Source organism: Myxine glutinosa, chromosome 1 (genome assembly GCF_964187855.1).
Source record: "Myxine glutinosa chromosome 1, kmMyxGlut1.1, whole genome shotgun sequence".
Lineage (NCBI taxonomy): Eukaryota > Metazoa > Chordata > Myxini > Myxiniformes > Myxinidae > Myxine > Myxine glutinosa.
In genome coordinates this window covers 241,631,172-241,643,735 of record NC_136261.1, presented here as the reverse complement: position 1 = coordinate 241,643,735, position 12,564 = coordinate 241,631,172, and the positions used below count along the sequence as shown (strand labels likewise).

The following is a 12,564-nucleotide window of genomic DNA, read 5'->3' as shown; positions in this document are numbered from 1 at the left end:
TGAATAAAAAGTCTGAAATGATGGTATCCTTTAGAATATCGCATATTACAAGAAAAAGCTGTTACAAGAAAAAGTGGTTTTAAAATGCTTTTTTTTATATACAAGGTCTTGGCTCGTGGAAGAACTAGGACACAACCTAGCAATGGGAACAGCAGGAGAAAGGGGGAATGCCAACAGCAGGGCATACGGAGAAAGTCAATGGAGACGCATATCCAGGGAATGCAGGTAATGATGAGTGGTAGGGAAGAAAGCAAGGGATGAACAAGACGGATATGCAAGCAAGGTTTTGGGAAGGGTGGGTGTAGTTTAACGGGTGTAAAAATTTTTTTGCTAGTTACAAATTTTTTGGTTTTTACTCTATACACTGGAGAGACACGTGAGATGGTGGTGAACAGCTGTCTTGATGACCTGGAGGAAAGAGTGAGATTGAAGAGAGTGTGGAATGTGGTGCCACTGGTGGAGAAAAAGAGGAATAAATGATTGGAGATCAGCAGTGGTTCTGGATATAGGCAGTTTCACAATTTGGGGGTTGCTGGTGCACCGTGTGCGACCCGCAGATACATGGGGGGTACAGAACACGGAGAGGACAGAGGGTGCAAGACCAGAAATTAAGCGGAATAAGACAGAGAGACCACCGACCTGTCGGCGATGGCGAAGTGAGAGGCACATAGACTTAGCTATATCACGAGAAACTCAAATAATCTTCTAGGCCTTGGTTTCCACGGCATCAAACTGAGCAAGGATTGAGGCAGGGGAGCCAGCCCAGATGGGAGAGTAGTACTCCATCAAGCCTTGTAGGCAATTGTGGATGAAAGCCTTGTAGGTGGAAAGGAGTTCAGATGTGCCAAGGAAGGACTTTGCACAATGGAGGATGCCCAGTCAGCATCTGGCTTTGGAGGCAAACTTTGATAGTGTGGCTTGCCCAAGAGAGATAATGGCTGAGAGTGAGACCGAAGAGTTTGCATGACTGAACCTCTTCAAGAGGGTTGTTGAGGAAGTAGATAAGAGGACTTGTGGTATGGTCCTTTTGGAGAGAGAGAGAGTGAGTTTGTGTGATTTCTTAGGATTGAAAGACATGTTCCAAGTGTGACCTGTTTGTGATTTTGTCAAGGCCTGAGGAGAGGGACGAGGCTGCTGCATGTCCGTCAAAAGAATAAGGGATGTCCATGCCGAGAGTGGAGTCATCAGCAAAGAAATCGAGGATTTTCCAGAGGGTCAGTCTGATCATTAATGAAGATTAGGAATAAGATGGTGCCTAAAACACTGCCTTGGGGTACTCCAGCCCTGACAGGGAGAGGAGATGAAAGAGTTCCGTTCATAGCCACACCTTGGCTACGAGAGTGGAGGAAGTCAGTGATCCAAGAGTGGAGTTGGCCTTGGATTCCATAGGCAGAGAGTTTGGAGAGCAAGGCGGGATCCCAGACTGTATCGAAAGCTGAAGATATGTCAAGAGAGACAGTCCTGAACTCATGTCTGACATTGAAAGCCTCAATCCATTGTTGGGACAGTAGAAGCAGCATGTCAAAGGTAGAGTGACTCAGTCTGAATCGGAATTGATGATTTGAGATCAGGCTGTTGGAGAAAAGGAATGATTTATGTCAACTGTGATGGTGGACTCCATGACCTTGTTGATGATTGGAAGTAAGCTAATTGGTCTATAGTTGAGGTGATCAGTTTTTGCACCGTTTTATGTAATGCAGTGATGTTGGCTGATTTCTAAGTAGATGGAGGATGACCCGTGGTAATTGACAAGGTGAAAATAGCTGAGAGAGGAAGTGCAAGAGCAGCAGAACAGGTTTATAGGATGTGTGAACTGACAACGTCTGGTCCGGTTGCAGAGTCAGGATTGAGGATTGCCAGAAACATTTCTACCTTCTCAGATGCAAAATACAGAATACAGGTGCAGTTGGGTGCAGAAACTGGGAAGGGTGGGGACACAGAGAGAGGGATTAGCGACACAATATTTTGGAGAAAAAAAAAAACTCCATAGAATTGAGGCATTCCTTTCTCACGAACAGAGTCAGTCACTAAATTTCCTCATGAGCAGAGTCAGCTTTACTGTAATTTTAAGTGAAGGAAGGAATGGAAGGGGAGCATAAACCAAAGACAGACTTGACAAGGTGCCACTGGGTTTTGGAGGAGGGAGACAAGTTGAAAGCTCATTCTTGAGATTAGACGGATGTCTTTTTCTGGCTCTATTGAGAGTAGACACACTTGTTGTGGGATTTGTGGAATGATTTGAGGTTGCCTTCAGTTGGATTTGCCTACCAGGAGGAGAATGCAAGTTGTTTTAAAGCAACTGTCTCATCATAGGATTCAGAGTACCAGGAGCAGTAGTATGGGTAAGATAACTGAAGACGAGATGGGATGAATCTGTGTATAAGAGAGCAGGTTTCTGTGGAAGAATTCCCAGGCTTAATTGACGTCAGGGGTGGTAGATATAGGAGACCTGTCCAGAAGTGCAATGGCTGCTTGTAGTCACTGCCACTTTTCCTGAGTGAACTGCCAGACTCATCAGCGCTGAGGCTGTTTTCTGAGAATGGCTAGAGAGATGTTGACCTTCACAAGCACATGCTCAGATGAGCTAATTGGGACAGAGACCAAGCAAGATACATTGGCACGAAGTTGGTAATCACCAAATCCAAAAGGGAAGATTTGCCATTGGTAGAGATCCCGGTAGTAAAGTTCACAGATTGAGTCAGTACCATGGAGTCACAGAAGTTCTTCACAGAAGTGCCATGGCTGGTGAGAGAGGTACCAATACCCAGACAATTGGCATGGTGATAATTGAAGTCACCACATATGAGGAAGAGAGAATTGGGATGAGTGATTAAATGTTAGTCCTTGTTGTCTAAGACAGAGTAGTAGATGGAGTCGACATTGTTGGGAGGACGGAACAACACAGAGAAAAATGAGGTGGGAGCAGAGGGGAAAGTCACAACCAGACATGCACCTGAGGTTTGGGAGGTGTAAGAGCAGTACATGGAGAGTGAGATATTGAGTTGTTTTTTTTGTACGTGCAGCACAACTCCTTCGTCAGAATGGGGTTCAGGTCGGTCAAACCAGAGGAGACAATAGCCAGGCAGAGACACTCAGGAGTCAGAGGCGGAATTCCTGTGGGGTCCTGTGGGAGGAATGATTCTGTGAAACAGACGATGTCCGGTTTATCGTCAGTGGCCTGGATAGAGAGATCTGTCAGGTTGGGAACGGAGGCCCCAGATGTTTAAAGTTCACACCGTTAGGCACAGGGCGGGGGGGTGGGTGAAAGAGCTGCTGATAGGATGTAGGAGTGTTGGGAGGAGCAAGGAGAGGGTGCTGGGCAGGGGGGGGGGGGGGGGTGACAAAGATGGGAGTGAGAGGAGGGGGGGGGGTGGTAGAGGTAAAGGAGAGGAGAGGGAGGATGAATCTGCGAGGAAGCAGGATGAGGTGGAAGTTGAGAGGGGACAGGATGAAGGTGAGAGGGATGGTGCTGATATAGAGAGTATGACACCATGAATGGATGTGAAAGGGAATTTTATAATGTGCACACAGACTTTGCAAAAATGAACCCTCAGGATTCCGAGACTGGATAACCTGTGCAGACTCCCTGGGTGGGGTGGTGTTGAGAATATTTTTGGTTGAAGCATGGAGAAAAATTCAGCTCTAAGTGAAAGCTGAGGTTGGATGAACTATCATAGTTTGTATTTAGGAGTGAGGGGGTTTTGGGGAAAAAAAAACCTTTTCAAGGAGAAAAAGAAAAGATTTTGATGAAGAAGAAGAACAAGTACACATACATTCAAAGTACACCGCCCCATGCCAAATAATTAAATATGCTGCAGCGCGGCATTGCCGGGGCGCCTCCGGCGCCCGGCAATACCGCAGTGCAGCTCATTGAGACTGCATTGGGAGGGAGAGGTGCACACTAATTGATTGATTAATTGTATAATTAAAATCAATAAAAGATTATCACAAAATATTTTCATAATCAATTGGCTAATCGCATAACTAAACCACTAGTGCTTCATCCGAAGATGTATCTTTTAGAAATTTAATTAAATAAGTCATTTATAAAAAATTAAATAATTAATTGATTACTCAATAAATAATTAATCGATTAATCAATAAATAATTAATAGATGAAATGATTAATCAATAAATCAAAAATATCCTTGATAGCCACATCACTTGGTCACTCATGTCCAAATATTAGCTTCCCAGCTCAAAAGGTGCCTGAGATATTGGCCAAATGAGAAAGAAAATAAATAAATGATTAATAATGAAAGTAAATAAATAATAATCATAAAAAAATTAAATTATTAATCAATTTGGTCAGAGAACACATAAACTACCACTATTTCATCAGAATCTGTAACTTTAAAAAAAAATTTTTTTTTGACATTAATCGAATAATTAAATAATTAATCGATTAATTGATTAATTAATAAATCAAAAATATCCTTTGCAGCCAAATCACCTGGTCATTGGCATGTCCAAATATCAGCTTCCTAACTCAAAAGGTGCCTGAGTTAATGGTCAGAAGAGAAAGGAAATTTGATTAATTAAATAAGTACTTAATTAATCGCTAATAATTAAATAACTCCTCAATTAATTGATTAATCAAAAAAAAAAAAAACCGTTTTTGACAAAGGACTTGCTCACTACTGTGCCAAAATTTCAGCTTCCTCGCTCAAAGGATGGCTGAGATATCGCCCAGACAAACAAACAAGAAAACAAGAAAACAAACAAGAAAACAAACAAACAAACAAGAAACCAGAGTGAAAACTGAGTACTCTCTTTCAGCGTGCGTCACTGCCGAGCCCCCTTCGGTGCCCGGCAATGACGATTTGCAATGCCTGGAGATGGCATAGGAAAGGAGCGGTGTACAATGATTATTCCTGATGGAGTTAATAAGCAGTTTGGCTGAGTGAAATGAAAAGGCTTTTTTTTAAAGACACATTTTTTGCGGTTTTGGGGAATATATCCTGAGGGATGCACTTGGATCAGAAACACTCGTTTGGCAATTTATTAACTTAAGATTTGGAAGTCAAAGATTATATTGACATAATTGCCTATTTTAATCCCGTATACAAATTGGTTAGAGCTGCATGTCTGAAGAAACCGACCTTTCTCAGTATCTAAAAATGCTTTCTTGTGGGAACTGGTCTATCCTTTTTTTCTGACGAAGGACTAATACTAGCTCTTCCACGAGCCTCGACTATGTATACAAAAAATAAACATAAAAAATGCTTGAAATGTGTGCTGGAGTTTTCTTCCCACAGTGTTGGATATACTTTAAGTTTCCAGTTGACTATATCCATTGTTTATGCTCGATGATCTTCCGACTCCGTATTTAATGATGCCAATTATTTCCACATTGTGGGATCGGATGAAGGGGAAATTTGCCCAAACATTTTTGGGACTGGCTGGCCAAGCCTGACGTTCAACTGTGGCAGAAATTTGTAATTTGTTCAATTTGCTGGTGACAATTCACATACTTTTACAAAAAGTACATTGATGGATCTTTAACCTATTACCATGCAGTGCTGGCAGGTAAGTCCTCTGGCTTTGCATCATTCCCATAAACAGGACGCCATGATCCATCACCCCGCTTGTGACACATCAGGACGACAGTTTATAGCTGGGTCGAGATTCAAACCCAGACTTGACAGGTCAAAGGCAATAGCTCGAAGCTATCCTATCATCCTGATCGTCTGACTCACTATACATTAGCAAAAAGTACTTTCTCACTGCCTGCGATGGTTTGCCAAAACGTATAAAAGGAATATGATCCATTACATCATTACTGGTGAAAGTGCATTGGAGAGAAAATTGGTGGCTTTGGCCTTGCGGCACATTTCCTTGTTTCCCCTCGATTCACTTTATTTTGTTTTTTTGTTGTTGCAAGTTTCCTATATATCCTGGCCTTTTCTAGTCTTAAAGCAATATTCATTCTTCTGTGTTTCAGAGCACCAATGTGATTCAGAGCCTTAAAATGCATGTTGTTGTTGTTTGTTGTGTTTCAGAGCACCGGGCTTTCATGGAAGGTGCATTCATTTATGGTGACAAGTTCACTTTTGCACTCTCCTGTAATGCTGACGTTCTTAAAGTTTTGATGTAAGTATTCTTCTTCTTGACCACAATCTTACTGCCGTAGTGCATGTGTCGAACCTAACTGGTTATGACATATTCCGGCCTCAACCGGAACTGTGTCTTTGAAGTAAACTGTTAGTCGAAGTTAAAATCAAAACCTTTCTTATTGGCTCTTTTTTGACATTCCTGTGATGTGACATGGATGTTTTTAGGGTTTTGTGTTTAGAATCTCCTCCAAACACTCAGATCCTTCCATCACACAGCTCACCACCTCTTATATAATCCTCTATACATGCCCGGAATTAATTATACGCTCACTAATCCTATCCTTCATACCTCTTGCAATCCTTTCAAACTCTTGTTGATATTGTGTATTCCTAGGTGCAATGCCTACCAAGTCCCAAATGCGCTTTTTACAAGTCAGTATTATAAGCATCTACCTTTTGTAATTGGGCTTTTCTGTGATTCCTATTTCAAGATCGAGTTTCCCTTGGAATTTTATATTTCTCGATAATATTTGCAGGACATATTTTATCTCCAACATTTATTTTTATAATTCACAGGGTGATCAGGATAATAATAGCTTGGTAGGTAAATCTTGGAATATTTGGTTATTTTATTTCATTTATTATCACTCAATTAATGACTCCGTTAATTAATGCTGCTAATTAATACATATACATTTATACATATTATTTTTCTTCAGAATGTTGTGAACTTGGTTGAATATTTTGATGTGAACTTGGTTAAATATAATCGAATATACCGGTATATAAAAGCGTGTTTGTTTTTGGCCCATGCATGGGTGGACGGACTGCCTTCACCCCATTGGTTGGATATCTGGCCCGACTCCACCCACAATTGTAGCCTGAAAAAAAAATAATATGGCCGCCATTTTGGGAATGCACATAGGCCACAGGCCTAGGCCGCAGGCCTCTGGTTTCAGCACATTGTCTAGTACAATTGGAATTATCCAAGCTATTAATTATCCAAGTAATTAATCTAATAATTATCCAATATCTAATAATTATCCAAGTAACCACAATGTATTATATATGCACATAAGCAAGAGGCATGTTTTTGCTTCATGTGTTTACCCCAGATTATTTACATTATTTTTGGGAGCGATCGCGGCTGAGATCTGTGGCCTATACACCGCCAAAATAAAGGAATGAACAATTTATGTAATAAATGATGGGTTTGTATATAATTTCGGGTCTTAGCTTGACTTTTCAAAGCTGATTGCTGTGAAAATACAGAAGGCTCACCCATCATTAGAATGAGGCATGTTTTTGCTTCATGTATGTAATCTGGGTTGCACTGATCTATTGTATATACATCACCCAAATAAAAGGATGAGCAGTTTGTATAAAAAATGAAGGCTTTTGTGTGTACAGTAATTTCTGTTATAGCCCAAGTTTTCAAGGCTGAATGGGGTATAAATACAGAAGGGTTTTACTTGATGTACCGGTATGTAATCCAAATAAATTGATGAGAAATTTGCCCGATTTTTGTTATTGGAATTGTAGTTGTTGTTTTAGCTTGTGTGGGGATGAGTGATGGTTTCTGGAATTGGTGCTTTGCATGCATGACGGGCCAAATGGCCTGGCCTCCTTTGCCAAAATTCCTTGTATTTCCTTGCATATCTTCCTTCTCCTCTTTTCTTGTTCCTTCATTCCCTTGATGTTTGTCCCACTGTCAGTTAAACCCTGCTCTTCCATGAGCCTTACTCCTATAAACAAAAAGAAAAAGAGTAAAATATGACCCAAGAACAAAATGCAAGAAAATAAGACATTAGTAAGGTTGGCCTTGTGGTTTACTTTTCTCAGGGAAGACCCACAACCTGGTCCACAAGTCTGGTATTTACACTGCCAGGAGGAATCCGAGGAGAAGGGAATGTGTGGAGCCACGCTGTTTCACCAGAATGTCTCACTCGTCAATCTCCTACGCTTCTTCAAGCTGGTCCTTGGACCACCATTTGTAAGTCATTTCGAACACCAACTGTGCTCTCCAAGGTGGCTTTGCTTTTATTGTTGTACACTGCTTCTTTCCTATGCCATCTCCAGGTGCTGCATTACGTCATTGCCGGGCACCGAAAAGCGCTTGGCAATGACGCACGCTGATAGGGAGTACTCAGTTTTCACTCTGGTTTCTTGTTGTACACCGCTCCTTTCCTATTCCATCTCCAGGCATTGCAAATCGTCATTGCTGGGCACCGAAGGGGGCTCGGCAATGACGCACGCTGATAGGGAGTACTCAGTTTTCACTGGTTTCTTGTTGTACACCGCTCCTTTCCTATTCCATCTCCAGGCATTGCAAATCGTCATTGCTGGGCACCGAAGGGGGCTCGGCAATGACGCACGCTGATAGGGAGTACTCAGTTTTCACTGGTTTCTTGTTGTACACCGCTCCTTTCCTATTCCATCTCCAGGCATTGCAAATCGTCATTGCTGGGCACCGAAGGGGGCTCGGCAATGACACACGCTGATAGGGAGTACTCAGTTTTCACTCTGGTTGTTTGTTTGCTGTCTTGTTTTCTTGTTTTCTTTCTTGTTTGTCCGTGCGATATCTCAGCCATCCTTTGAGCTAGGAAGCTCAAATTTGGGCACAATAGTGAGCGAGTACTTTGCAAAAACCTGTATTTTTTGTTTTTTGATTAATCAATTAATTGATGAGTTAATTAATTATTATCGATTAATTAAGTACTTGTATATTTCCTTTCTCTTCTGGGCATTATCTCAGGCATATTTTGAGTTAGGAAGCTGCTATTTGGACATGCCAATGACCAAGTGATTTGGCTGTAAAGGATATTTTGATTTCAGTCTCTATGAGCTGCATGGTCGTATTGCCTAAGGCACCCCGGCAATGCCGTGCTGGAGGATACCTATTTATTTGGCATGGGGGCGGTGTACTTTGAATGTATCTGTACTTGTTTTTCCTCTTTTGGAATTGCTGATTTGCTGTTTTTGTTATTGTTTGAGCACTATACATGCACAATCTCCACCAAGAGCCTTTAACTATACAGTATTAATGTTTAATTTTTTTTTATTGCAGACAGATTAAAATAGTTTTGTGGTCATGTTGGTACAACTTACCCAGTCAACCTCTTTTTAAACAGAAACACAGTGGGATTTCAAAAAGTCAGCAACCAATTATGTTAAAATAATAACAATGACAAGTGACAAATGACAAATGAATAATAACAATGATGACACTTCACCCTTTGCTTTTTCTAATGAGTTGAATGTAGCAGTAAACATCCATTTAAGTGGCACCCTCACCATCTTATTTCACTGAGTATGTCAACTCCAGGCTGGACATTTGGGTCTAAATGGGCACTTGAGAGATGACATGTGCAACCACTTTCATAACAACACTACTGGGGCTATACAATAAAATCATGAAACACGGTGATTGAATATATATAACTCAGAAGTGGTTGTCCCCAGGTGGAGCTGCATGAGCCTCCGGCTCAAAGTGAGACACCGTTTCATGCCCTGGATCTTCCAGAGGTGTTTTTGCTGTCTCACCGTGAGACATACAAGTATGATGTGGAGATGGCATCAAAGCTCGCTCGGGCCCTTCTGGGTTCAGCCGGAATCTTGCTTCTTCACTGGTGGGTTTCTTGGGAAACCTCATGGTATTATGGAAATGAGAAAACTCCACAATCACTACCTGAGGTCAATTTAATTAACATTATATGGGACACATGTATTCAAAATCCGCTTTAACTTTTGGTTGAATTAACAAAATAAGTCCATTTTTCATGTCATGCTATTTTTCTTGAGTTTTTTTCGATTCAATTTAACAAGTGCAACTTTGCATCTAAATATCGAGCTATTGTGCTACATTTTTCTCATGCCTTTAGTTGGAGGGACAAAAATAGATAACTTGCATGAAGAGTTATTGACAAACATTTAAAGTACACAACTAACTGTTCAATGCGCTTTCTTTATCTCATAATGTTGATTGTTACCAAGAGCAGATTAATTACATTCGAATAAACTGAGAGCCATTTAAATCCTCTTAAAAAGGCAAAACCAGGCAGGTATCATTTCAGTGGGTGATCTCTCCAAAGACAATATATTATGAGCTTGAGGAGGAGGTGGGGAGGGGAATTTTTATTTTTACATAAAATGTCGAGGCTCGTGGAAGCGCAAGAACATAGAATGTATCAGGATGTAACAGAATAAAAGGAACAGTAAAAAGAGAAGAAGGAAGTGCACCAACAGCAGAGATGAGGACCAAAATAGAGGGAGACTTGGATAAATAATGGTTGAGGACAAGAATGAGGGTTTGGAAAGGGCATAGGGGTGGGCAATATTATATTCTTCTTCTTCTTCTTTTTCTTCTTCTCCATTTCTTCCCTTTATAAGGGGTGAGGACCAACGGTACCAAGCTTCTGCCCTGCCTCGACCACAATACTTTTATGTTTGAGATCCACACAGCAAGGAACAAGGAAGGCAGGTGTTCCATTGGCAGGGTGCAGGAATGTCAAAAGAGTGTGGTGGAACTAGGAGTGGTGGCAGAGTGGGTGAGAAGTTGGGAGTGGGCTGGTCTGGGTGTCGGCTGGGAGTATGCAGGATGGAGGGGAGCTTGGAGTGGAGGGGCAAGGAGGGGGAGCTGAGAGGGGACAGGATGAGGCGGAATCTGAGAGGGGTAGGGTGAGGGACAAGATAGGAGAGGGTAGGGTGAAGGGTCAGAGAGGGTAGGGCAATGGGGGAGATGGGAGAAGGTGGGGTGAGTGGGAAGCTTTGAGGGGTCTAGTGGAGGGCTGCTCAGACCTGGAAACAGAAGTCAAATACTTTGTAGAATTTGCTTCTTGTCTTTGCTTTGTGAGATTGTAACATATTTTTATCTTGCCTGTTTTGTCATTTTACTGAATCTTACCACCAATACATTAAAATATAGAGCTATGCCACTGGCAATTGCACTTTATACGACCTTAACTTCAACTGGTTTTTGATCAGGTGTTGAAATATTATTTTTCAAAGCGACAACCATTGTTTTGAGGCCATGGGTCGATGGTTAATTTTGAACTTTGGGAGACAGATGCCACTGACTCACCTGCAGGTCTCATCTAACACTGACTGGATAAATAAATTGACATCTCAATGTAAGATGCAGATTTATAGATGCTGCACATCTTCTGCCATACATTTCTATGATAATAAATAAATATGGACAGGTTGGGGAAAGTTGACATGAGGAGTTGGTGGAATATATGAACTACTGGAAACCAAACATGGGGGAACCACACCTTTTCGATAGCTGGTGATTTCTGATTGGTCAATTATTTTACAAAAGACTTGCTGCATCAACCATCAGACAATTGACTGGCATCGGCACCAACAAAGCTACAAAATTGGGGATAGGGGAAGGGGAAAGGGAGGATTGCCGCATGAAGCACTGGTTTGCACAACTGCGAGGCAAGAGTGGGGTGTTCTTGGCATCTTGTACTTGTTTTGTCTGGGTCCCATGATCCCTAGTGTTACGGATTTGGCCCTTCCGTGGTTGTGGTTTTCATCCACTTGTAACATTGCTGGTTATGTATTATTATTCTTATCGGGGTTGGAAGGAAACGGCGATTATTGTTATTATTATTATTGTTGGTTCCAAGTATGATGGTTATTGTGGTTTAAAGGAAATGGTTATTGTGATTAAAAGGTTTAAAAGCGATCATGATAAAAATGATACCGGAAATCGGATAGTGCACTGGAAGAGGTCGAGCGAAGAAGAAGAGCGCGTGATGCAGAGGTGAAACGAGGCGTTTTGTAAAAGCTCCGTACCTAGCGTGGTCGAGCGTACATGGCAAGTGAACTTTGAGTCCTTGAAAGGAATCTCGTGCGATTGGTGTTATCGCTGGAGTTGTGGAAAAGCCTGCGAAGCCAGGTAAAGGTGTGAGATTCTGGAGAATCTTCGCCTGGAGGCTGTGGCTCGAGGAAGAGCCACCTGCCATTTCGGGGACCTCGCGCGTCCTTCGCGGAACCTCGTTTAGCTGCGTCCGCTGGTCCCGCCCTCCGGTGGTTTGCCGAGGATGTGTGTGTGCGACAGCGGCCTTTGAAGAATACGGTGCAGTTCATGACTGTGTATGTGCACGTTTGGATCGCGTCTTTGGGATTCCTCTTTCCACCGCCAACTGGGGTTGGCTGGGACCACGTGACGGTCCCCGCCTTGCCTACATCTCCTACCCGCCTCCTCGCCTCTTCGCCAGGAGCACCATTGTGTTCTAGAGACATTGAGAAGAGCTCTGTTTTAGTTCCTGGAGGTGCCGTGAGTTTGAGCTAGGTTACCATCTTAAGATCTTGATTGAATGGTTGATTGCCACCATTGTTGTATGGTTCTTCTTGTGTGCTTGTAATATATTATTTGTTCTTTGACAACCATTGGTGTGGTTTCCTTATTGATTTGATTGTTTCATGGATGGTTTCATTTGTGATTGATTTTGAAGCTGAATAACTATTCTTTCTGCCGTGACTCCTCTCAGGGTTCGGG

At 42.0% G+C, this 12,564-nt stretch overlaps 1 protein-coding gene across 1 annotated transcript in view; it reads left to right on the top strand.

Moving 5' to 3' along the window:
• TXNDC16 (thioredoxin domain containing 16) overlaps positions 1 to 12,564 on the top strand; it is a 169,982-nt gene that overhangs the window by 31,742 nt on the left and 125,676 nt on the right. Inside the window, exons 10-12 of the mRNA XM_068129220.2 lie at positions 6,003 to 6,093; positions 7,899 to 8,049; positions 9,519 to 9,685. Coding sequence (XP_067985321.2) covers positions 6,003 to 6,093; positions 7,899 to 8,049; positions 9,519 to 9,685 — 409 coding nt within the window. The remainder of the gene's footprint in view (positions 1 to 6,002; positions 6,094 to 7,898; positions 8,050 to 9,518; positions 9,686 to 12,564) is intronic.